The following is a 25,991-nucleotide window of genomic DNA, read 5'->3' as shown; positions in this document are numbered from 1 at the left end:
CTCACACACTCACACACGCATGCACGCACACATTCAAATGAGAGCTTGACAAATCCTGACATTGGCCTGCTAAGCCCACGGCAGCTCTGATGTAATGAATGCAAGATCTCCTACCAACCTGGCTGGGGTTTACCAGAAGTTGCACGGACAGAAAAAGGGCCTATGGTATTGCACAATAGGGCCAGAGCCAACTGTATTGTAGCGTTACAGTCCACCCACACTACAGTAAACACATAGCAAATAGAAAGAGCATGTAGAGGGACGCATTTACACAGACAGTAGAGAGACTGAGAGATATAGCAACCTAGACAGAGGAGAAACTGAAAAAGAAAAGAAACTTGGAGAGAGAGAGAGAGAGAGAGAGAGAGAGAGAGAGAGAGAGAGAGAGAGAGAGAGAGAGAAAGAGAGAGAGAGAGAGAGACAGAGAGAGAGAGAGAGAGAGGAGAAGAGAGAGAGAGAGAGAGAGAGAGAGAGAGAGAGAGAGAGAGAGAGAGAGAGAGAGAGAGAGAGAGAGAGTGTGAGAGAGAGTGAGAGAGAGAGAGAGAGAGAATGACATTCTCAGAGACCACATGCAAGAAAACAGACTTAGAAGGCTGGAATTTGAGGCTTTGGCAAGTATTTCTCTGACAACCACTTTGTCAGCGAGGGTTACTAGGGTTTAAATCTCTGTTAAGTCCTGAAGCAACATTCCTGTATGCTGCTGGAGGGATGAGGGAGAGGGGAGAGAGGGGAGAGGGGGGCACGGGTCTCTTCACTATGGTGGCCTCTGCCTCCACCTTGTGGGGGGGAGTGAACAAGGGGTAAAAATCACCTTATTATTACTATCTTTTTAATATCTTTTTATCTATTTTTTACCTATACAGAGCAACCTGGAACAAGAATTTCCCCTTGGGGATAAATAAAGGTTATATCTATGTGTCTATTTAGCTATCTATCCATCTATTTGATTGTCAAGAATGATGGTTGACTAAAAATCGGTTTTATTTTATGTACCTCAGCTCCAATGAAAAAAACAGGACAGTCCTTAAATTATATTCACCAGAACAAAGAAATGGTGGAACGAATGCATGTCTACCTTCATCCCATCATAACTCTCCATGAACGCTGTTATTTATTTTTTCCGTGCCTAATCACACTCCCAAAACAACAAAATAAACATGGAGCAGGGTGGAGAAGGGGGTCAATTGACAGTCATCATGACCCAGATGATCCAGTCTGGACTGTCATCGGAAGGACACCAAGCCAAGAATGCAGAAGTGACTTTCGAGGACAACTGGTGGGATGATGCTGTAAAATTACTAACTAATGACTTGGCCGACCGCACCAACCACCACAGAGTTCACAGCCTGCACAGTCAGAGCAGTGCAGACCGCCTCGAATCGGGAAACCGTCTGTGTACGCCTCTTGCGTCTAGAGCAGGGTTTCCCAACCTTTTCCAAAATTCCAACTTGAAATGCTTACCATGGCCCACCTCTGACCCCATAAACAATAAAACTCAGACTAGAAATGCACTCAGAGAGTGCAGACCTCCGCCAAGAAAGCGGTTTGATAGTCAAATGTTCTATGTTACACACTTGTCTTTCTTTCTTTTTGTGGAGGTCTGGAATGTCCAAATCTGCCCTATACCGCAATGATGAAGAATCTTTAAAAAAAAAATCCTGGTTTCGGCTCGTGATCCGGATCACCACCAAAATGCAATCACTTGTTCCTTTTGTCATTTCCAACAAGTCCACAAAGTTTCATCCAAATTCGTTCATAACCTTTTGAGGTATCCTGCTGACAGATAGATAGACAGACAGACAGACAGATCGACGCGACAGAAACCATAACCTCCTTGACAGAGGTAATTAATAGTCAACAGCCACAGCCACACACACACACAGACACAGACACAGACACAGACACAGACACAGACACAGACACAGACACAGACACACACACACACACACACACACACACACACACACACACACACACACACTTTTGAGTTGCATTTTATTTCACAAGGCCCTAATAGAATACCTTCAAGGCCCACCAGTAGGCCCCGGCCCTCAGTTTAAAAATCACCGGTTTAGAAGAGTGATTCTCAAAGTGTGGTCCAGGGACCACTGGTCCTCCAGAGGTCCACAAAGAGATTGCTATAAACAAACATGTAGCCTCCATTTACAAGGCAAGCTAGGGTGGTATAGCCATATCTAATTCTATATCTAAGTCTTGCTCCTTCACTACCATAAGACAGGCCTGTCATTTACTTTTGATCATAAAACTGATCCACATCTGAATTGGCAAATGAGGAATGTCATGGATATGAACAAAAAAATCTACCAGATCTGGCCAGTAGCCCCCATCAAGTGACGAGGGGAAAGTCAAGGAGAGTAGGGGGAATGTTAGGTAAGAGAAGTTGAGAAAATTGTGTAACATGTTAAGTTCATAATACTAATCCAAAGTAATTTGCAAAGGGGACCTAGACTCAATGTTGCATTATACGGGATATAATCAGTACTGGACTGGGAACAAGAAAACACCCAGGCAGTTTTGGCTTAACCTGGCCCCTCACACATACAACCTGTTTTCATGCCATGTCCTGTTATCAGTATAGACAGTCCACTGAGAACAGTATAAAAAGTCCCAAAGAAAAAAACAAACAAACAAACAAATAAACAAACAAACAAAAAACAACAGCATCAGCCCCTGGGGACTATCGGCCCACCGGGAAAATGCCCAGTATGCCATATTAGCTTTGGATCTCATAGAATGTGCTCGTGCACTTAGTGCCAAGGTTTAAAATACAGTCAAGGTCAAAAGCATACAGTAGTGTTAAGTGCAGCACGGGATGCTGAGAAGTTATGAGAAGCGATGCATTTCTAATGTTACAGCATGGCATGCATTGGCTGTTCGTGCAAATGCTGCTTGTACAGTTATGACTTCAACTCTCTTAGGGGATGCTGTGCCAATCCCATGTTCAGGGAAGGCAATGCTAGATGGCTGTTGTTTTTTATGAAGGTTCGCAGTAGGGTTGTAACAATATTTTAGCAAATCAAGAGAGTATCGTTACAACCCTAGTTCACAGAATCGCTCACATCTAAAAGACACAGGCACCGCACACAGTTCAGAGCAAAAATGACCTAAATGGCAGCCTATGACCTTCAATGCCAGTTCATCACAAACAGCAAGTGCACAAAACTCGAAGCAGTATCTCTTTGTGTCTTTTACAAAGATCAAGACCACAAGACCAAGACCAAGATGAAATCCCATATTCATAGCAATACTGTAAATTGTGATGAGAACTTGTCATAAAACAAAGGGCAGCATATAGATTTAGGTAATGTGCAACTTAAAATCTAGAAGAAAGCTGATTGAGTTCCAATTGCTCCAAATGTTTTGCAAGATCGCAAGACACAGTTTCGTGACAAGAGAACATTAAATATTCTTATTAAATAAATCCCCATCACTGACAGTAACCGGCAGATACATGAGAATATGAGGGGGAAAAAAACAAAATCTTCCCTGGGACTCGGAGTGTGGGGAAACATTTTCATGGTCCAGAACAAGTCCGTCCCATTGAACAAGCGTGCATCCCACAAACATCCTGCAGGTCTCAACGTGGGATGATCTCCAGAGGAGGATCTCAACCAGCCTCTGTAGGACAACGCGCCTCAAAGTGCCCACAAAGCAAAACACATCATAGTAACACTCTAAGGCCCGAATCAACAAGATAGTACAAGACTCCAGGACAGAAATGTGTTTTTCTCCACCACTAGCCCCCATAGAAAGATGTTCCTAAACAACAGATCCTGGATATCATATTGTGACTGTGCTTCAAAGGATGTTGAGTGCTGCCTGGACGCTAAACTCTGACATGTTTCCCCATCCACGGTGAAATGGGTCCAGAGAGAAAAGTCCTGTCTGCAATTTGCTGACTGTCTCCTCTCCTGGGTTTCTACTGCCATCCCACCAGAGGACACACATTCTCAAGACTAATCCAGGAGAGCATAATCATCTACAGGCTCCGACGGCAAGAGGCAACCAGAGTAATGAATGCAAACAGACTGGAGCTAATGCAAGTCATAAGCGCTTACCAATCAAACTCTACTTTCTCACAAAAGGAAACATGTACTGCATGCACAAAGTGGTTTTTGTGGAGAGGACTGTTTAAATGTTTGTTTGCTTGCTCTTTTGCTGAGATGAACAATGAGTTCTTATTGATGGTTGCCATCTATTTCTTTGCCAAACACAGAGGAGAGGGCAGTGAGGGAGGACAGAAGCACGCTCACGTCCAACAGGGAGCTAAAAGGTAAGCAAGACTGGAGGCAGAACTGAGACAGACAGGGACAAATTGAGACAACAACTACAGCAAGAAGACATCCTCAATAAAAAAGGCAGAGATGTATCATCACATCTGTGAGATTCTGTGTGCACAGTATGTGTGAAAAGCAGAGAGAGAGAAGAATAGAAGAGTAAGTGTATTGTTCAAGTATATTGGCAAGGGGAAATGCCCCGTTCCTTCACCCCCTTCTTTTCCCATCTTGGTCTAATGAAAGCCCAACCAACACATGAGGACATTTCAGTTGATTTCTCAGAGTCCAGACGAGACCCCCTCTCACATGGTTTGCTTTTGTCTTTCCTCCTCCAGCCATGCAGTGAGGAGGGCCAAACGCGCCAACAGCAACATGTGTGTTAGTGTACACACACACGCGCGCGCACGCACGCACACACGCACGCACACACAAGCACGCACACAAACGCAGACACACACGCACACACACCATCCAAAACACTACTAAGACAGCAAAAAAAACAGCATTGCCCTCGAAGATTTTATCAAACAATTTAACACACTCTGTCAACTCAAAACAGACTGTCAACTCTCGACTCTGCTCCCGGGCAACTGTGCGAGCAAACAAGAGGAGAGGAGAGGAGAGGAGGGCAAAGAGACTGTAGGAGGCCTGCTGCCTTCCCATAATGCTGCTCTCCATTACGCTGTGGAATGCTGTGACCTCTAGGAAGACTGTGAAGAGCCAGGACTGCTGTGAATAGCATCCCAGCACGAGGGGTGAGAGGAGGGCTACAGGGGAGATCTGAACTCTGGAAGAGGGTTAGGGCATCCGCCTTCCACCTCTCTGGAAGAGGGTTAGGGAATCCTCTCTCCATCTCTCCAAGAGTGCTTACTAAGATTTTTTGTGAAGCTTCACGTGTGGAATGTTGTGCCCTCGGGGAAGAGATTGAGTGCCCAGCAAAGTGGTGGTGGTGGTGGTGGTGGGGGGGGATTTGAACTTTAGAGGGTTGGCGTATCCTCTTTCCACCACTTTAAGTGTGTTCAAGAAGGTTTTTTTCAAGCTTTACATGCAGATTGCTATGATGACCTCTGGGAAGAAATGGAGTGCCCAGTACAAGGGGTGAGGCCAGGGAAATTTCAGCTCTAATGCTGTTTTCAATGTGTCAAGAATGGTGGTTCCACACAAGTTACTTTCAAAAGCCAAGCTCTGATGGAGTGGCCATCACTTGGATTATGGGTGTGCTCTGACTGTCATGCCAAGGAGCCTGGCTCTTTGGTGTAGCGTTCAGAGCCCCTGTTTGGCACCCCTGATGGTCCCGGCAGGGCAACTACTCTACTCCCCTTTGCTATATAAGTGATCAACAGCAAACGACTAGACGGGGACCTGGGTTCAGTTCCTGCCCGGTCGTTTCCCAATCCTTCCCCATCTCTCTCTCCCCAATCAGTTCCTGTCTCTGCCACTCGCCTATCTGAATACTAAAAAGGTATGAAACCCCACAAAAATGTTATCAACGAAACTAAAACAAACTCTTTGAATATCCGTTTACCTGTTTCATCGCTGTTTCGCCAATTTTGTCCGAGTGCTTGCGGATACTCTCCAGGAAGTCCTTGAGGTCGGACATGGACTCGTCCCGGATGCGCTCCCGCAGGCAGTGGATGTTCTCGGCCATGATGGTGCAGAAGCGGTACTCTCCCGCCTGCGGCAGGCAGTTCTGTTCTAGCTGCTCCAATGTCCGCAGAGCTGGGTAGTACCTGGACACAAAACACACAAAACACACACACACGCACAAATACAGGGCAATCAGTGAGTGACACCACAAGTCATGTAGTACCTAGATTAGTGTTTCTTAACAGGGGCATTGGGGAGCCTTTGAGTGTGTTGAGAAGGAGACAGCTGAGAAGAGGCAGGACTTATAGATGCAGATGGGGAGGCAACAGTCTATAAACCAAAGCACGTCATGCATCAACATCCATGTGACTCTCTGATGAAGACGGAAACTATACCCGATTAAACTTTATTATGTCTGAAGTATGAGAAAAAGTTTTACTATAAAAGTTGGACATGAACGGCGTACATCTAATAGTCTATGCTATTTTTTTAATACTAAGGGTTTGCATTGGCATTATAATGATGAAGTCAAGGGGGCCTTAGTAGGCTTATTAGTAGGTCAAGGGGGCGTTTGTTCAACAGAGGTTAAAAACCACTGACCTAGATGCAAACACATCACAACACAAAAACAATAATATATACCAAAGCCGGGTAAATAACACAAGCCGTGTAGTGGATACAGACAGACAAACACATACTGTACATAAGCATGCACAGGTTAATCAACATGAACTGGGTGGTACCTGCATATGCACAAAACAAGTACCTAGTCACAACACAATCCAGGTACTAGCAGGATACACACACCACAAACCAAACACAAATACAGTACAATGATGCACAAGTAACAATAAAAGACGAGTAGTAACTAGATAGACACACCACAACACAAAACAATAATGTAAGTAACACATGACATGCTTTAATATGCTTTTACAGATTTTAGTGTGTACCTTGGCAACCATAGGGCATGTATGGTCCATGTTTTTAATGTGTGTTTGTTTCATTGCTCCCTGACCAGGGACCACAGATGTGAATGAGCTTAATAGCCAAGAACGGTCCTGTGCATGGCCCCTGTCAAATAAGGTAATAAACTAAAGACACAAGAGCATGCAAATAACACAAGGGACTGTGGAGCATCATTAGCAAGGGACGCGTGGGTGGTACCTGGATACAAACACAACAGAAACACCAACTAACTAGAAGCACTCAGAGAGCGCAGACCTCCACCAAGGAACCTGTTTGATAGAAAATTTGACTATGTTACACCCTCGCTTTCTGCCTTCTTTAGTGGAGTTAGAAACGGGAATGTTTTGCCCTGGCCCGCAATTCAATTTGCGGTCACTAGGGGCGTCTAGAATAGATTTATAGGCCAGCAATGGTGAAGAATCTTTTAAAAAGGTCCTGGTTCCGGTTCGTGATCCCGATCACCACCAGAATTTAATCACTTGTTCCTTGGGTCATTACCAACAACTCCACAAAGTTTCGTCCAAATCTGTTGATTAATTTTTGAGTTATCCTGCTGACAGACAGACAAACCAACACGACCGAAAACATTACCTCCTTGGCGGAGGTAATAATCTACACGTGTGAACATTGAACAACATGGAAGATTGTGAAACACAAAATCCACAGGGGACAAATGTTGGAGAAGTGCGTCATTCATTTCAACACATAATCACACATTTGAGGTGAACACATCAGACACATTAAATCATCAGCTGCTGTTATTGCATAACTGCCAACAGCTTTCCATTAAAATCCCTATAGCATCTCCTCGTTATCACAGACAACAGATCCCTGACTGTGGGAAATTCTCTACCAAAAAAGCGATAAACAACAGTAAACAGTTCACAGCTATTATATGGTAAGATCGTTAACATGTCTGAAACCTTTTGAGAGAGAATCCTGAATAATAACCCCCCAAATCTCTGAGATCAAATCAGAGCAGAGAAATAATTTCTTTCAGGGTACAGGGGGAGACAAAAGAGGAGGACAGCCTCGCAACTGGTGGACAGTAAATCAGAGCTCCTCAAAACGTGTCCTTTTTCGCAAAGCGAGCTGGGAGACGTTTCTCTTGGCCGACCTGCCCGCCACCTCAGGGCCGATGACAAAACCAACTGTGAAGCGGTTGGGGAGGGGGACAAGAGGGGGAGGGGCGGGGATGATGCTACTGTATGACACAGTCTGGCGACCGTTTGCATTACCAAAAGCGCCCACAAGAGGGGAGTACAGTACATACGTAGGTGTCAGTTATTCAGGTATCATTATACACTATAGCCTACTCCTAAGGTTAGGATTTATAACACAAATATGAATGAAAAATATAGCAAATATATAATATAAGTAAATAAAAACGTAATAATAAAGTTTATATTGGAAAGAATTTCTAATTACAAAAAAGTTGAAAAACCATATGTGCAGGACCTACTGAATCATGATTCCCTGATTTAAGCAGATTATATTGTATACAGTATATGACAACAGAAAACCTGGCGAAGGACTGTGATGGCAGAGCTGAAGTGGATGGGGCTAATCTGGGATGCAATATAGGCAAAAGCACGAGGCAGGGTTCAGTGGCAGTGTACGATTGTGGCCTAGTGTCGGGACCAAGAGGATAAGTAAGTAAGTAAGTAAGTAAGTAAATAAGTAAATAAGTAAATAAGTATATATAGGGCCAGACATAGTACAGGCAGTGCTCACAGTCACTCTAGGACACTGCTTACATCGTTAACAGAGACACGTCATAACTGTTGTATTATTACATTGGCAGGAAATTAATACATTGGTGGGAAGGTTGAGAAGTCTTACATTTTGTCGCATCAGATGGGAAATGTCATTGGGATTGGGAACATAGAAATCCTGAAATGATTTTATTACATTGATGGGACAAAATGTAATAAAAATGTAAGACCTTCCCACCAAAGTAATAATTTCCAGAACTGCACATTTTTTTTACTACATTGACAGAGTTATCGCCTTGGCAGAAAGTCATTACATTGGTGGGTACACAGCTGCGAACAACCCTCAAAAATTTTGCGAAAGATCATTACATCTCTGAAGCAACCGTTGACACAATTCCCCTGTGCAGACTACACCTGTACAAACACGCCTTTCATGAACATCATTCAGACAACAGCCAGCGTCAGAGGTTTCCAAAATGAATGCACAAATATTGGTTGTTGCATTCTGAAACCAAGTCGTGTGGGCTGATGCAATTCAAACAAAATGTCAACTTGAATTTAACTAACTTTGTGCAAATTGTAAATAGGATTTCTGTGCAGTATTGTCTGAACTGAAGCAGAAACAACAACAGTAGCTACCAGGAAGTTTGGGTTGTGGGAACATGGACACCTCTGGAATATTCTAAGGAGAGCCTGGAACTTTCAGTAAACCGAAAGCACACAGGCGTTTCCTCTTTAAACATCTGGATAAACTGTAGTCCGTCACCATCTAGTGGTCTTAGAGAGAATGTCTCCTTTATTACAATTCAAATGATGAAACATGTTTAAACCTCTCCGCAATTAGCAAAACAAAACATGCTATTGCTTAAAACGTTGGCCAAAACAAAAAATCCTCACCTTTTGGCTTTCATTTGTTCTTGTAACTTGCTGTACATCTGCAAAACTGAAAGACAGAAAGAGATTAGATAGATTAGATAAGATAGATAAGATAGATAAGATAGATAAGATAGATAGATATAGACAGTTAGTTATTTTATTTGTCCTTTCGGAAAATTGTTCTGTGCCATTTTCAGTGCATCTGATACAATTACAAAGACATTACAATAAACAAGAACACAATAGACAAACACAACAACCCCCCCCCCCCTCTATAGGACAAGAAGACAGGTTGACAAAAAACCCAACTTAAACACAGTAAAGTGCAGTTATTCAGTACCAAAGTGCAATGTGCTATTCAGTCTAAGTTACAGTTGTCTTATTTAACATGGATATACTAGTAGGTAAAAATGATCAGCGGGCTCTGTTTGTCTTAAATGAAGGCATCCTAAACCTCCTACCTGAGGGCAACAACTCATATGTTTGCTGTAAAGGGTGTGAGAGATCCTCATATATGGTATTTGCCTTCTTTACCACCCTTGCTTCAACAGTCATGGCCATGCTATTTAGTGGCTGGCAAGCAATCTTGCTGGCCATGTTGATTATCTTATGAAGCTTATTTTTATTTACAACAGACAGGGAGAAGTACCAGGCCACAGAACAGAAACATAAAATGCTCTCAACAAAAGAATGATAAAAAGCCTGCATCATATCCCTATCCACTTTAAATTGTCTTAGTTTTCGCATTAAGTACAGTCTCTGCATTCCCTTTTTGTAAATAGTATCGGTGTTACAGCTCCAAGTTAATTTGTCATCTATTACAGTTCCCAAATATTTATAGTTTTTCACAACCTCAATGTCTTCCCCATGTATGACCATGTTCTGATGGGTGTGTCTCCTCGTTCTAAAATCCACAATGAGTTCTTTTGTCTTTATTGTATTTAGAAAAAGACAACTGGACTCACACCACTCTACAAACTGATCCACCCAGGCCCTGCATTGGGTTTCACTGTTGTCTTTAATTAACCCCACTATGGCTGTATCGTCTGCGAATTTAATCGTGACAAGAAAGACAGAAAGAAAGAAAGCTCTGTAAATGTTGTCATTCCAGCCAGAATTCAGTAAGTGATATCAACCCGGTGTAAACTAAAATAACGAAACAATACAAAACACCTCACACATACGATTGACCAACATAGGAGAGTAGTGACAACCAGGTTACCAGAAGTAGACTTGCCACTTGTTTCAATTGTAGATTCTGACACTAACACAGAACCACTACATAACAAGCCAAAATTTAGCAGAAGAACATTTTAAAATGTTGGTAATTACCAACAAATGCACAAGCAATTTTCATATTTCTGAATATTTCGTTAAAACCCACTGACATTAAAGGGGTATGCCACTATTTTGGGGCTTAATACAGTTAAAATTGTTGGCCAGGGTTTATATAGGAGGTAAAGTGTCTTATTTTTCATGTAAGCCGTTGTCTTGTTTTAAGACAAGTGAAAAGAGGGAGCATGTCGCTAAGCTAGTGAAAGTCAATGGATCCGTGTAGCATGTAGCAATGCTACATGGATACATTGACTTTCACTAGCTTAGCGACATACTCCCTCTTTTAACTTGTCTTAAAGCAAGACAACGCTTCACATGAAAAATAAGACACTTTACCACCTTTATAAACCCCAGCCAACGATTTTAACTGTATTAAGCCCCAAAATAGTGGCATACCCCTTTAATGTAAATCAGCGAAATAACACCCATTTTAGGATATGGGCTATACTACATCTTGGCGTGGCAGCCACTTCCTGGCACTAACAGAGCACATGGACCATAGCGGTCAATAGGATTAGCCCGACTCTCCCTATAGATGGCTCTGGTACAAGGTAGTGTGGAGGCAGGGGGAAGGTCATGCACCTGGCAGGCAGCGTGTCAGCTTCTCAATGGTGGTGGCGATGTTCATCTGCTGCACCCGACACTGCTTCAGCTCCTCCATCGTCCCAACCATCTAAGACGGCAAAGGTAATCAAAATCAAAACTTTGAAGCACTCTTGTTAAATGTTTAGTAAACATTTGCTGTTTGTGTTACATAATGGAATTTTAAATCCAGCACAGTCGAGTAAGCATTTGATATTTGCCATAGGGCAGCTGAAATTAAGCATTTTTTGTATTAATTCACGTCCTATTACACTTTCCTGAGACTTTAACCCAAAGAGACTCGGTCATGTGGTATTGATCACAGTCCCTGGAGCAATGTGGGCTATGTGCTTAGCTCAAAGCACTTTGGTTGTGGATAAAGGTAGTGGAAAGAGATTGAAACCTGTAACCTTCTGATCACAAGTCTATCTCCCTAATGACAGAGAATAATGAGTCCTCGACTGTCACAAAGCAGTCAAATGATTCTACAAGTACCACATGCCAGCAATAGCATTGCTTTGACATAGAGAGTTGCAGAAAGTAGAAAGGGAGAGTTTAAGCATTGATATCCACTCAGTGGGTCCATTTGAAGTGTCAGACTCTGACTAGAAGCTCGGTGAAGAGAGGGGAAATAGTGAAAGGAATAGCATACCTGTTTTCCATCCTCCTGGAGTTTTGCGTTGGTTTCAGTCACCTGACTCTGTGGACGCAAAATGTCTATCAGAACACCACAGCAACCTGCACCCAGGGCTCTTTTTCTAGTTGACAGGTATGTCTCAAACAAATTTCACAATATCTGTGCAGTACAGTGTTAAGTAGTCACCACTAGTTGTAACACATGAACATACAAATGGTAAAATGGTAAATAGACTGCATTTATACAGCACTTTTCCACTCCTTCGAGCACTCAAAGCGCTTTACATTGTATGCCTCACATTCATCCATTCACACTCGCATTCACACACTGGTGGCCGTGGCCAGGGTATCACCCTGCCAACAGGAGCAACTTGGGGCCAAGTATCTTGCTCGAAGACACATCGATGAGGGTCAGGTGGAACGAGGCTTGAACCTGCAACATTGCCCATCAGGCTCCTCTACCACCGCCGCCTTTCACTAGAAGCTATTGTGACTGTCCAGCTCACCTTCAGCTTCTGGGCCTCTGCTCGCACTTTGAGCAGCTCTGTGATGGAGTCCACAAAGCCCTGGAAGTGGTGGTTGCACATCTTCTCGATCTCGCGGTCATGGTTGCGGATCCTCCCGTCCAACTTCTCCATAAACAGTCCATGTGCCTGGCCATCATAAACGGACCTGATGGAGGAAGCCAAAATCCAAATGTTAGCGCAATGGAACTAATGCAACATTATTTTATGTTATCAATCATTCTTCTGATTTTCTCTTCAACACCTTCTGTACTACAGCCTATAGCTCTTGAAAGTAATTTCCTATTTTGGGGATATACCAATGACAATAAATGCATATTCATGCATGAAACTAAAGATGCGTGGAGAGGAGGAGTGCATAATAGCATTTCATTTTTATCCAATGACTTGTTAAAAGAACATGGACTTGACTTGCCATTTTATTGACATAATTCAACATTTACAAATACTGCAAGTGTGTAGGCTCTCTCATCCTTGACCCTGAGAATCGCCATTTACACCAATATTCCAGCAGGTGGCAGTAGAATCCAATAGTGGAAACGACAGCATAACACCCCTTAAATAGTTAAGTTCTGGTAGCAAACACCTCAGAGCTCACTCACCAACTACCACAGTGGTTCTCAACCTTTTTTTGAACAAACGCCACCTTGACCTCATCATAAGCCTCCCAATGCCCCCTTGACCACATCATAAGCCTGCCAACTCTCCCTTAGTATTTAAAAAATAAAATGGGCCAATACCCCAAATGGCAACTGAGCACCCCACCTCTACACTGTATCCATCTCATTGCCTGTAGAGCCCCCGTTGAGGAACACTTAACTCATTCTAACCTTCACTAAACACATTCAAGCCCTTGCCTGAGGATGAACACAGTACAATCACGTGTCACAACATCCACTCATGGCTAATTTAATAATGGACTAGTATAAAAGGATCTGATCCACATCCTTGTTTATTCTCACCAGTCAGGATTCGTACACCTAATGAGCAGAAAAACTCACTAAATCCTTTTAAAGGGACACTGTGCAGGAAATGGTCAAAAAAGGTACTGCAACTATGCTACTCATTGAAACTGGGTTGGCTATCGCCAAATTTTATATTTACAAGAACGTTTACTAAGTAATAAACAAATATTTTCTAGTATGGTCCAAGTAGAGTCATTTTTGCAGCTAAAAATGGCTATTTTTGGAAATTCAAAATGGCGGACCATGGAGAAGATCCCCCTTTTCATGTATGAAAAGTGCAATTTTTCCAGCAATAATGAATAATTAGAATTTGATGGTGGTGGTAAGTATTCATGAAAAAGCTAACATTAGTGAATGGGGAGCATGAATTCTGGAAATAAGCAACTAAAAATCTCACACAGTGTCCCTTTAAAGCATATATGAAGAATTAAGTCCCAATTTGCGTTATGTAACAAATTATTCATGGAACTTAATACAAAAACCCAACATGTCACAAATACCAACGTTCAGTGTGTAATGCATGAATGCAATAGAAATACCAACATGTGTACTTTCTGTGGGTTTGTATGTAGAGATGGATGCTGACTGGAAATATAAATATCTTTACCATATTTCCTACGTGTTATGGAAGGTCAACAGACCTACGTCACATGTAAACCTCCCAAAAAGCAAACTGATTACCCATAGACCAGACAGACCTGACAACCGATGTAGTGGCATAAAGAGTTGGTGCATGCGACTAAAAATGCCACAACATCACAAGCATCAGGGTGGTGCAACCGAGGCACTATTGCATGAATTTATTTTTTTTCTACTGAATTATCAAAAAAGCATTTTCATTGTTTGTATATTAAAGGAGAATTCCATCAGATGACACTTGAAATAGGTTAAGATGCTTAAAATGTAAACAACCCCATGCCATACTGTATGCCATGCCATACCTGTGTCACTGTAAAATGTCCATGTCACCTGACAAACACCGATTTCCCCAAGAGGCCCTTGTAGTGTGCATTAACAGGGGAAATGAATAAGAACTCTAGCAAAATGTTGCTTACATCTCAAGAAATAGGCTACGTGTGTGTGTGTGTGTGTGTGTGTGTGTGTGTGTGTGTGTGTGTGTGTGTGTGTGTGTGTGTGTGTGTGTGTGTGTGTGTGTGTGTGTGTGTGTGTGTGTGTGTGTGTGTGTGTGTGTGTGTGTGCTTCAACTGCTCATTAGCCTTATGGCAGATACAAATCTATTTCCCAAGACCTAGAGGCATCTGAAGTTTACAACTCCACTTAGGCCCCTCTTTACTTCATAACGCAATACAGCACTCACTAGACACGGCACTCAATGCAAGTATTGCGAGGCCTACTCCTTATCCTCCCTTATCCAGACATTACAACCTCCGTCCTCAGGCCTCCAAGAAAATGATCTCTTCACACACAATCTGCCCTAAAGCTGACCTCACCCAGGGCTTGCGCAGCTGTGGCGTTTGGGGGCGAGAGGGGGCTGTTGCGAAACCAATCTCGTCAGCAGAACAACGTCTAAGCCTAAACCCCCCACCCAGTCCAGACTCTCTTCTGCTGTTGTTAGTGAATCAGTTCTCTGCAGTAGGGCAGAACGCCGATTGAGATCCACAGTTCATGGTTGTGCATTGTACCAGCTAACCACCCACCCCACCTTGACTAACAAATGTTCAGTGGGAAACACTGGCTCCTCCCCTCTTTCCTCCAGTCCAGAGGTGCGTTTCTCTCAATAGTTTGCCTTCGTTGCTAACCAGTGGTCCAGATCTGCTGTTGTTATTGAATAAGTTCTCTAGTCTGAGGGAGTCATGAACCCCAAATGAGATCCACTGTTCACAGTTGTGCATTTTGCGAACAAATATTGTACATCTTTGGAGAAGGACAACAGGCCTCTCTGTAGTTTCTCTGTTCAGAATTTCACTTCAGTATTTGGGCAGCCTGTTACTTCTTGCCTCTGTAGGTGAGCCTACCCAGAAGACTACCGCAAAAAGAGAGAACCAAAGGATAGGGACACGAAAGATCAAGTACAGTCACAGGAAGAGAGGTGATGTGAGAGCTGCCAATGACTGTGGTGGGGCATGAAGAGATGGACTTAAAAGGTGCACTGTGTAGGATGGTGGCCAGAGTAGGTAGGCTATTGCAACTACTGTATGCTGCTCATTGAAACTGTACTGCCTATTGCCAAATTATATCTTTTCATGACTACTTAATTAATAATAAGCTAATATTTACTAGTATGACCAAAGTATGTAGGTTTTGCCGCTAAAGATTTCTGGAAATTCAAATTGACGGACATTGGGAAAATTTCACTTTTCATAGGCCTCTATGAAAAGGTGGATCTTCTCAGTCATAATGAATTTAGATGGTGGCGTTACATCTTGGTGAAAAAGGTAACATTTTTGAATGTGAAATTGACCTTTAAGCTGGCATACTATATTATATGCTGACTTGATCAGGCTCTTCTTGTACCTGATCCAACCCATCTCCATAATTGCCTCTCTCTTTTCCCAGCTCCTGCCTCCCTGGTGCCTAATTACCAGTAGTATATGTAGGCATTAGGGCTGCACGATTATGGAAAAAATCATGATCACGATTATTTTGGTCAAAATCGTAATCACGATTATTAATCACGATTATTGATTTTTTTGCTGATTTTTTTGAAAATTATAACAAGATGAAATATAACCAAGAATTAATATATACGGGATGAGCAAAATAGAATGAATTGTAATAATTATGTAAAGGCAGTAGCATGCAACTTAGGTGGACAGATTTTTGGCCAGAAACACCAGCCTGCCAGTATGTTCTGGCTTCAAGGACGCTCTCAAAAGGTAGGTCACTATTGCCACGATTAAATCACGATTGAAATCACGACTTCGATTTCATGATTTCATCACGATTTCCGATTATTTTCGATGAATTGTGCAGCCCTAGTAGGCATTATAATACCAGTACGTATTTAGCAGTGCTAATGGACCTCATCCCCTAATGCGTATGAGTGTCTTCATCTATACAACTCTTCCATCAAGCTTTCCCACACACACAGCCATTAAAATAAATCAAACGGGAGTTGCCATGGAGAGGCTACCCATCTTTTTGCGTGCATTAGCCTAATGCATTCTTAAGGACTGACTGGAAAACGTTTCAAGGGTTTCAATCATTTTGACAACATTCAGTGCAAATGTGTCATGAATGACAATGCCAACTGTTTGTCAAAACATTTAATGGTTTAAGTCACCTTTCCACAACATGTGCACGCAAATGGAAGAAAATGGGTTTGTGCTACCACGTGTGAGCCAAAACAACTCTTTCATATCCATCTAGTCACGAAGACCTGTGATGCTCATTTTCTTTGAATGGATATGAATGAGGAAATGCTAATCTAGTGAGTGTTTTGGAGTGCTAGCCAGTCCCACTGCATTCCAGCTCTCATCTGCCTTCACTACACTAGGCCTACTACCCATGAGGCCTCACTTCCTCAACCACCACCAAGTGCCAGCGTGAGATCGCAGCTCACACTTCAGTGTGAAAGCAGAAGCAGAGCTTGTAGGAAACCAGCCAGCTACACAGAAAAATCTCAGTCATCACAACAACCTTTCAGGAACTGATGTTGTTTCGCCCCCAACTGACTGAGAGTCTGACAAACCTCTCTGATCAATAAAGTTATAATGTATAACAAATCTATTGGTTTGAGTGTGTGTGTGTGTGTGTGTGTGTGTGTGTGTGTGTGTGTGTGTGTGTGTGTGTGTGTGTGTGTGTGTGTGTGTGTGTGTGTGTGTGTGTGTGTGTGTGTGTGTGTGTGTGTGTGTGTGTGTGTGTGTGTGTAATGTTGCCCTCTCTATTTAGCAGGCAGGAGAGAGTTGCACGTAACATGATCAGGAAATTACCAAGGCGCAGGGCGCTCACCAAACATTGAAACACGATCAAACAGAGTCGCAGCCTCCAGCCCCCCCGCTGTGCAGCGAGAGCACGGCCAAGACCGGAGCACAACACTGGTCTGATCATTTCATGCTGCGTTCAAAAGGCTCACAGTCACTGAAATTAAATAAAAGCTTTGAAATCCTAATGCGATTGGCTTTTGTTCAAGAACAAAACCACTTTCAAGTCCAGTCCTTCAGAGAAATACTGTACGTGTTAAACTATGTGACACACAGAGTTGTCCTCTTCTTCTCAGTCATCCGTCAAGTTGCAAGTCAGATCGACCATCATTAGAACAACAAAGCCAGCTGCCCTCGTTGGTTTCAAACGTTTATAATGCAGTTGTAACCAATGAAGTTGACAGGGCGCTTCTACACAACAAATTGAGGAACTACTGAAACGACTCTTGAAACTTTGTTCATGGTTTTAAAAAACTGCTTAATGTTGCATTCATGTAACAGCAGCCATTTGCACACAGTATGCCTCTCCACCTCAACATTTCCCATTTCCAAATAATTCAGTCATATGTAAAGTCTGAATATGAAGCAGTGTTAGAAATGTCAACACTCAGCATCATCCTTCACTAATCAGGGTAATAAGGACAGTCCCAATTTCCCTGGTACTGAATTTGCCATTTACACCAAGTGTTTTGCTAGTCAAAAACTATACTCTGAATATCTACTTTGGGCTCATGACAGGAATGTACAGTTTTCAGCTCACAGCTCTAGTCATCCAATCACAGATGACAACAGTAGTACAGTAACTGCCGCTCCATGGGAAGATATGGGTGACTCTGGAGCACAGCTGGAACATACAGTGGCTTGAGTATATCTGTGGGAAAACAGTTCATCGTGCCAGGCATCCCCTGGCACAGAATGAGGGGGGATGAAGTCGGGGTATGGTGAATGCAAAACATCCACTGCGTGAGGAGGAATGTGCACATTCTTTGGTGAGAGGGGCCAGTGAGGAAACCATCATACATGAATGCAATGAGGGGCCAAGCGTGCGTTATTAAGGAACTTTGGGGTAATGCTGAGGAGCTATAGTACTTATATTGTGCATCAATAACCTTGCCATAAGTACGGGCAACCACAAGATTATAAACATCATGCCTTGTTGAAGGTGGTGAGGTTATGCTGAAAAAGCTTACTTTTGGATTTTGGCCGAATGGTTTAGCCCTCACCTCAATCCCATCAGGCACTTCCAAAGTAGCCAGCAATGAGAAACATGACTGAGGTGTGTGCATCTGTTTATTTGTGATGATGCCACAACATGAAACTGGGAATAACTGCAAAGTTAACTCTCCCCCAAAATGTATCTGAATAGTGGCATGTTGCCACATGCAGTTCAAAAATGCTTTAAGCAACTCAAACTGGCTAATGGGCAACAACAAACTCATTGTGCTGAGAGACTATCCTTTGTGTCCTTTTTTCAGGCATAATTTAAGAGCTGAGGTATTCAGGATATTTTCAGCCCAGCACTGTCAGGGGGTATGACTAAGAAAAAAAACTTCAAACGGAACCCACTGAAGGGCCGAGGTCATACTGCCACAATACCTACAAAACAAACACGCCTGTTGATGACCCTCAAGATAATTAAGGACAGGCAGGCTAAGTTAAGGGTTGTTTATATCGAGACACACCGGGCACTTGGGACAAAACAACATTCCAACAGAAATTTGCAATGCATCAAAAATAGCCAAAGGATAATTGGCATGGGCTCAAAAGAGGGAGGGATCACTGGAAGACTGGAAGGGTTTCCCCCGCCACCACCTTGACTACGTTCCCCAGCAATATAAAAGACTTTGTATTGGTATTGTATTTCATTTTGTAAGTCATTTCAGAAAACGCATAGGCAATTGTTTTTTTAGGGATCTTATATTGCAAAATATCTCTGCACAAAACATGGGTCGGATACTGCCTAACCCCCCCACCCACCTTGACTAACACATTTTCTGAAGGAGACACTTGACGACCACATTCTGTATACAAAGTAAGAAAATGTGCCATAATGAAACATGAAAAGAATCAGAGGAACTCATGCCTCAGCTAGCCTGATTATCATCGACTTTAAAATCTCTTCGAGACTTGGTCTGACCAAGAGCATAACAATCAACATTACCCAAACGGCATGGTTGACCCGCCTCCCTTGTTTTGCTACTTGTTGATTGACAAAGTCGGAGGAGTTCCTGATTTTTCAGGAGATCAGACACGACATTTACATTGCTTTTGGCCTGACTAGAAGCAGCGCTGAAGGCGTCACAGGAGGGCATGGCCTGGCTATGCCTCAGCAGCCCAGGCGTTGACAAATGGAAGACGAGAGGTCAAGAAATCAGGTTTAGTCACATTACCTGGGCCTGTTACCTTCAAGCGGTATATCTCCAAATAGTGAGGTTGTGCGTTTTCTTTCCAAAATGACTTTTATTAGTCCCAACACATTTCCATCCATCTTCTCCATGTACCCGCCACCAGTGGCTTTTAAAGACAAACTGGAGCAATTACAACACACTGTAACAATGAGTGTAAGTGTACAAGTGTAAGAGTGGTTAAGGATCGAACAGCCTAGTTTCACTCATTTCCATTGTCCCGATGAAGATATTTACCACACTCTGTGCTGACTAAAAGGAAAATTTCAGCCAATTTCTACAAGCAGCTGCATTGCTCAAACGCTACCTTTGACTTGTCAGTACCCAAAGAAGATGCCACTTTTTTTTTGGTTCAACCCTTTCCGAGTTCTTGCGAGGTTGTGCGGCATGCTTTGTTTACATAGTGTGTCTTAACATGCTCCAAATATCATGCCCCCAAATGTTATGCAATATCAGCAGACACCTACCACAGTTAACCTTTTAGTATGTCAAGACATTTGAATCATAACCCCAGTCAAGAGTAGTGTGAGCAATACAAGTCGAAATTGTCTGTAATTCTACAGCAAGCAACAGCAGCTCCTGGCTTACAAGGGAGACACAATGTCCGTGTGTATAATGCGAGGATGTAGAAAGACACAGTCGTTCATGCTGCAAGGAATGTCTAGCCCAAGACTTGCAGATTAGTTGCAGATAATGGAGAACCCGGCGCATGTCCTGTACACATCTTAAGTCCTGTATACACACACGTAACTTCAGGTGGGCACTGTCTGGCTTGTAGCATAGAACCTTAGTAGTACAGTGTGAGTGGGATGTGTGAGTGGGGTGAGAGAGAAAGAGAGAGCGAGAGAGAGAGAGCGAAAGACAGAGAGAGAGAGAGCGAAAGACAGAGAGAGAGAGAGCGAAAGACAGAGAGAGAGTGAGAGAAAGACAGAGAGAGTGAGAGAAAGACACAGAGAGAGAGAGAAAGACAGAAAGAGAGAGAGAGTCTGTCTGTCTGTCTGTCTGTCTGTCTGTCTGTCTGTCTGTCTGTCTGTCTGTCTGTCTGTCTGTCACGGGGAACACTCCACCCAATGCTAATTTGGAGCTGTGCGTCACACTCTCTCCTCTCTCTCCTCTCTCTCTCTGTAGCCAGCAAGTGGTCTGACTCAGCAGGGTGTGGATCTGGCTGCACCAGCCACCCGTCCTGCTGCAGGCTCCACACCCAGGCATTACTGAGGCCCTGTGCATGTGGAAACGGCTATTTATAAATACCAGATTTTTCATCATACAGCATCGCACATCTCACACAATTTCGACAATATTTCTCTCCGCAGTGTGACATGCCCAATTACAAGCGAATAAATCTCAGCTTCAGCGCGATTAAACTAGCCAATGATAACACTGTGCATCAAAGGAAAGCATAGCATGAGCAAGAACCTGTTTGATTGGTCACCTATGTGATGACATACTGTGAATGATTCCCATGTACGAACTGAAACTGAAGATGATTCTTCAAGTCAGCACAAGACGAACTCACTCATACAGTAATAAAAACTGAGATGCAGCATAAAAATGTTCATGCTCATTGTTTTTTTACTTGGATTATCATACGACAAACTCAGTTATTTGTGTTATTTGTGAAGGGACATGAGTCAAATGTGCACAAGAAAATTGAGGTGACCTTTCACCATTACATCAAGATGGTTTTCAGCCAGCTCGCTCGGGGCCCTTGGGGAGACGCATCCATTCCAAAGAGCTATTTTTAAACCACTATAAGAGGACTGGATATATGGCATGACGGTGGTACAGGATCCACTGTACACATACACTCGGGCATTAAGAACAGTGATGCAAAATCAAATCAATCTAATCTAACTTAAAAAGCATACACAGCAATGCAGAGAAAACAAGCTAAAAAAAGAGCCAAGAATATTTCGTTTCAAAGACAACTTGACTCAAAGACAAGGTTTTCCAAGAACAATATAATTATGTCTGATGCCATGTAACTTGGAACATTTAATGAATTTCATAACACCGACTTTACAAAGATTAACATGTGAGTATACATGATTTGGGACAGCCTGTGTATTAGCAAAATTATAGTGAAAGATCCTCTCGTAATAAGCTGCTATAGTTTTCCACCTGATGGCTCTCTGCCAGCTGTTTGTTGGCGAAGCGAAATCATTTTTTCCTGCTCGCCGTGACCTCTTGACCCGGTCTCTAATGTCCATCCCTGCCTCCATCCTCTGGAAGGAGCAGCGTGCCTGGAAGTACCAGCAACAGCGAGGGACTTCCTTATCAGGTCCCTCATTGTTTGCAGGTTAATTGCTCTTGATTGCACGCTGCGTGTTCCAAGGCCAGGGAAGGCCTCGGCTGACAGTTCCCAGTCGAGCCATCAGGAAAAATGGGCGTGGGATATTGTCGTGCAAAGGGTTGGGCAAGAGGGACAAACAAGACCCTGTGGCTTATTCTTACATGTAATTAATTTAGGCAACTTCCGTTCAATATCCCTGCCTTCCAGTCGTCTACAAGGTGCTGCCGACAGCGCCAAGAGAAGGTCAACAATTTTTGGCAGAGGACAGAGAGTGACTGAAAGGGCCAGGCAAGGCCTTGGCTGGTGATTCCCAGTTGAGCTATAAGGAAAAACGGGGGTGGGATGTTGTTGGATTGTTGTCGTGCTAAGGGTTTGGGCAGGACAGAAGGACAAAAAAACAAGACCCCGTTACTTACTCTTACATGTAAATCTAGTGAGTTTCTTCTCAATAGCCGAGACATTACAGTCATCTATGATGTAGACAACAGGGCCAAGAACAGGTCAACAGCCCTTGGCAGTGGACGTCGACGACAGGGAGTGGCCAATACGGGAGGGCCTTAGGTGGGATATTGTGTGACGACAGAGTTGTCGTGCTAAGGGTTGGGCAAGAGGGACAAAAAAAGATTGGATGACTTCTTGTTTGTAATTAATCACCCACCTTCCAAGTGGTCTATGATGCTGACAACAGAGCCAAGAACAGGTCAACAATCCTTGGCAGAGGACAGAGAGTGGCTAAGAAAAGAGAGGCACTTCCCTTATTAGAATGGTGATATATTTATATAAAACACTGTTGCGGCATGGCGTTAAAAAGTCCACATCGATCATATGAACATGAACAAAAGCCTATTCAACTCTTTTTGGACAGTCAAATCCTTTCTCAAATCCAATTCCTTCCTCCTCCAAGTGATGCAGTAGCCAAATTTACAAGTGTACTAGCGAACAAAGCTCCATCGTAGTCTTAGAAGCGTAATCAATAATCTGCCGTTTTCGAAAAGAAAATTCACGCACTTGAGTGGATAAACACATAAGACACATACACACACATACACATGGACATTCACCTTCATCCAAAGCACTAAATCATCTCATCATACCACTACATCATCTACCATTAAACAAAACCATTTCCCCAAATGTATGACAATATTATAGCAATTTGTCAACTGAATACTTGTATTAGTGATGTGAGGCAGGATCATTCATGCCAGAATGATACACCAAAAGTGTATACTTCCAAGAGAATATCGGGTCAGTGGCATGTTTCATTTTTAAGTAGATGGGGGGTAATGCATTCCCTTCTGTGCGCTTAGAGTCAAGCTTGACCATCCAAGAATGTGCCGGAGACAGCAGCAATATCTCTTAAACGCACCCCACCCTAAGATGGATGTGGAACAAGCCCAGGCAGTTAAAGCAAGTGGAGACAGCAGTCATTTCTGGAAATGGGTATTACATGCACTCGAGACAGCTGTCTGGCTGAAAATTCATGCTTTTTCTCCCAAATTGACAGCATACTTATAATGAATTGCAAAGGTGACATAACGTACAAAACTAAATTCTGCGCTGCATCACCGATACACAACCGGCTCCAGCTCCTCAGACCTGCTTTGTTATTGTTATCTTGCACTGAGTATTAAATATTTGCCTTGTGTGTGTGTACTACCTGATGACAAGGGACTTCTTACAATGCAATCCTTACATTATTACCATTGGCATCCGCATACACTCAAAACCAGGTTGCTCTGCAGTTTACACTAGTGATTAAAAGGTCTGAGTCTTGATCTCCAACAAACACCTACTGTAGGTAGGGCGGGGTTCAAAAGATCGATCCGCGATCCAATATCAATTCATGTTCGAAAAGTGTGATGTTGATTCAAAACTTTGTGATTTGATCATTTGCAGATGATTATATGCGCTATTTTCTCAACCACATCCTCTAGCTCTCTTCCACATGTAGGCTACATAAATACACGCTGTTCATGTAAATAGTGCCAGTCTTTTCCTACCCTTCTCTCTCATACCAAGTTTCACACTTCTTTGTCTCATACCAAGGTACTGTATTTCATGTTTGTATGGGCTTCAGAGGCTGAGATACTTAGGTTTTTATAGCTGGTCTTAGAATTCTAGGCATGAATGGGTTGAAGTAACAACCCAGCAATACAGAAGATCGATATCGAATCGAATTGGACGGTGGATCGAATCGGATTATGACCTTCTGGGTTGGCTATGTGCTCATTAGCCAGTTAGTAAAGAACGGAAGGGCTCTGGACTTGTGATGGGTTAAGTTATAAGGCAGAGATCATCACCACCAATTAATGTTTCTGTTTGGAAATTATGACAACAGACAAATGTGTATTGTGGACATAGCCCTAAAACAGTGATTCCCAAACTGTGGGCCGGGGCCCACTGGTCGGCCATGTAGGTATTCGAGTGTACTATGGCACTAGCCTGGCTTTACCATCTCCATCATTCCAATGAAATTAGTACAAGGGCATGGTACAACCAGGCTAGTATGGCACAGCCAGGACAACTGATTTTATTTTAGCAAGCAGTGGAATGAGGGCATTGATTTTTGTCTGCGTGCTCGTGTTATTCTAGGACAGTGCAGCCAGCTGTCCCAAATCCAGTCAGCAAAAAAACATGCTGATCGAAGATCTTAGATTACAGCCATGAGGCAAAAAGTGCTTTTCTGCTTCCCCAATAAATTACAAAAATATATATATTAAAAAGTGCAAAAACATGCCCTGCCATAACTATGGTTTTCAGTTCCAAACAAATAATTGGCCAAACAATAATTATTTTGCAAGCTATGGCTGACAAAAATAACTCTTAATGCTTTTTGGACTTGCACTGAAACACATACTCTCCACCTCAGCATAATTCAGGTAATATATAAAAAAATATAACCACAAAAATAGGACAAATAATAACAAACATACAGTATATTTACTTGATAAATACTGTAGCTTTAGAGAGAATATCTGAGGTCAAGATAGACTACACATAACACAGTTATAAAAGATTATATTTTTTCTTTCACCTTCTATGCTTACAGATGATATAGCAATTGTACAGTACTACATTTGACAACAATTCTGGCAAGCTTAATAGTGACACACTTATACACCAACAACAAAGTGGCAAAAACACAAGACACTGATATTAATAATTGTCTCCATTATCTAAGCACAATTTCCCAAGGACATTTTTTTCCTGAAAGAAAATAGTTGTGCCTGTACACGTACACACACGCACACACACACACATGCGCGCACACGCGCACACGCACGCTCCTTCACATCCTTGCCGAAGACATCCTGGCATCATCAGAAAGCAGATAAAAATAGCCGTGTGTTTGTTCTCGCTCCTGTGCGCGTATGGGCACTTTGACTCAGACTCCAAATGTTTATGAAGAAGGAACAGTGGAAGCACTGGGAAGACTGAATCACTTCAGAGCGACCAGCAGTACTGGACTGTGCCTGTGTCTGTGAGTGCACAGCCTGTCTGTACACATGCAGTAATGCATGTACACACGCACACACACAGAGACACACACACACAGAGACACACACACACACACACACACACACACACACACACACACACACACACACACACACACACACACACACAGAGACACACACACACACACACACACACACACACAATGCCTTGCCACACTGCGAGTCATTACGTCACGGAATATTCATTCACAACTAAGTGACACAGACAGACACATGCTCTCAACAAACTCTCTGTGTGCATGCCGTCAAAACATTCACTGTCGAGATACACAGTCATAATACAGATACACAGTCATGTAGACCAGTGTTTCCCAACATTTGTTGTCCTGTGTGCGTATCCCTAAACCATTCTGCCATATCAGGAGTACCCCCTAACTGATGTTCTATATCTCTCCCACTAT

The 25,991-nt window shown here is 42.8% G+C and overlaps 1 protein-coding gene across 2 annotated transcripts in view; it reads right to left on the bottom strand.

Moving 5' to 3' along the window:
- Positions 1-25,991, bottom strand: part of exoc6b (exocyst complex component 6B) — a 111,027-nt gene that overhangs the window by 83,730 nt on the left and 1,306 nt on the right. For both annotated transcript variants that reach the window (XM_063187350.1, XM_063187351.1), the window contains exons 2-6: positions 12,505-12,670; positions 12,015-12,062; positions 11,363-11,453; positions 9,467-9,512; positions 5,824-6,028 (exon numbers count right to left, since the gene is read on the bottom strand). In XM_063187350.1, coding sequence (XP_063043420.1) covers positions 5,824-6,028; positions 9,467-9,512; positions 11,363-11,453; positions 12,015-12,062; positions 12,505-12,670 — 556 coding nt within the window. The remainder of the gene's footprint in view (positions 1-5,823; positions 6,029-9,466; positions 9,513-11,362; positions 11,454-12,014; positions 12,063-12,504; positions 12,671-25,991) is intronic.

This window comes from Engraulis encrasicolus, chromosome 21, assembly GCF_034702125.1.
Source record: "Engraulis encrasicolus isolate BLACKSEA-1 chromosome 21, IST_EnEncr_1.0, whole genome shotgun sequence".
Taxonomy (NCBI): domain Eukaryota; kingdom Metazoa; phylum Chordata; class Actinopteri; order Clupeiformes; family Engraulidae; genus Engraulis; species Engraulis encrasicolus.
The sequence above is the reverse complement of the archived record's forward strand: the minus strand, read 5'-3'. Positions and strand labels throughout refer to the sequence as shown.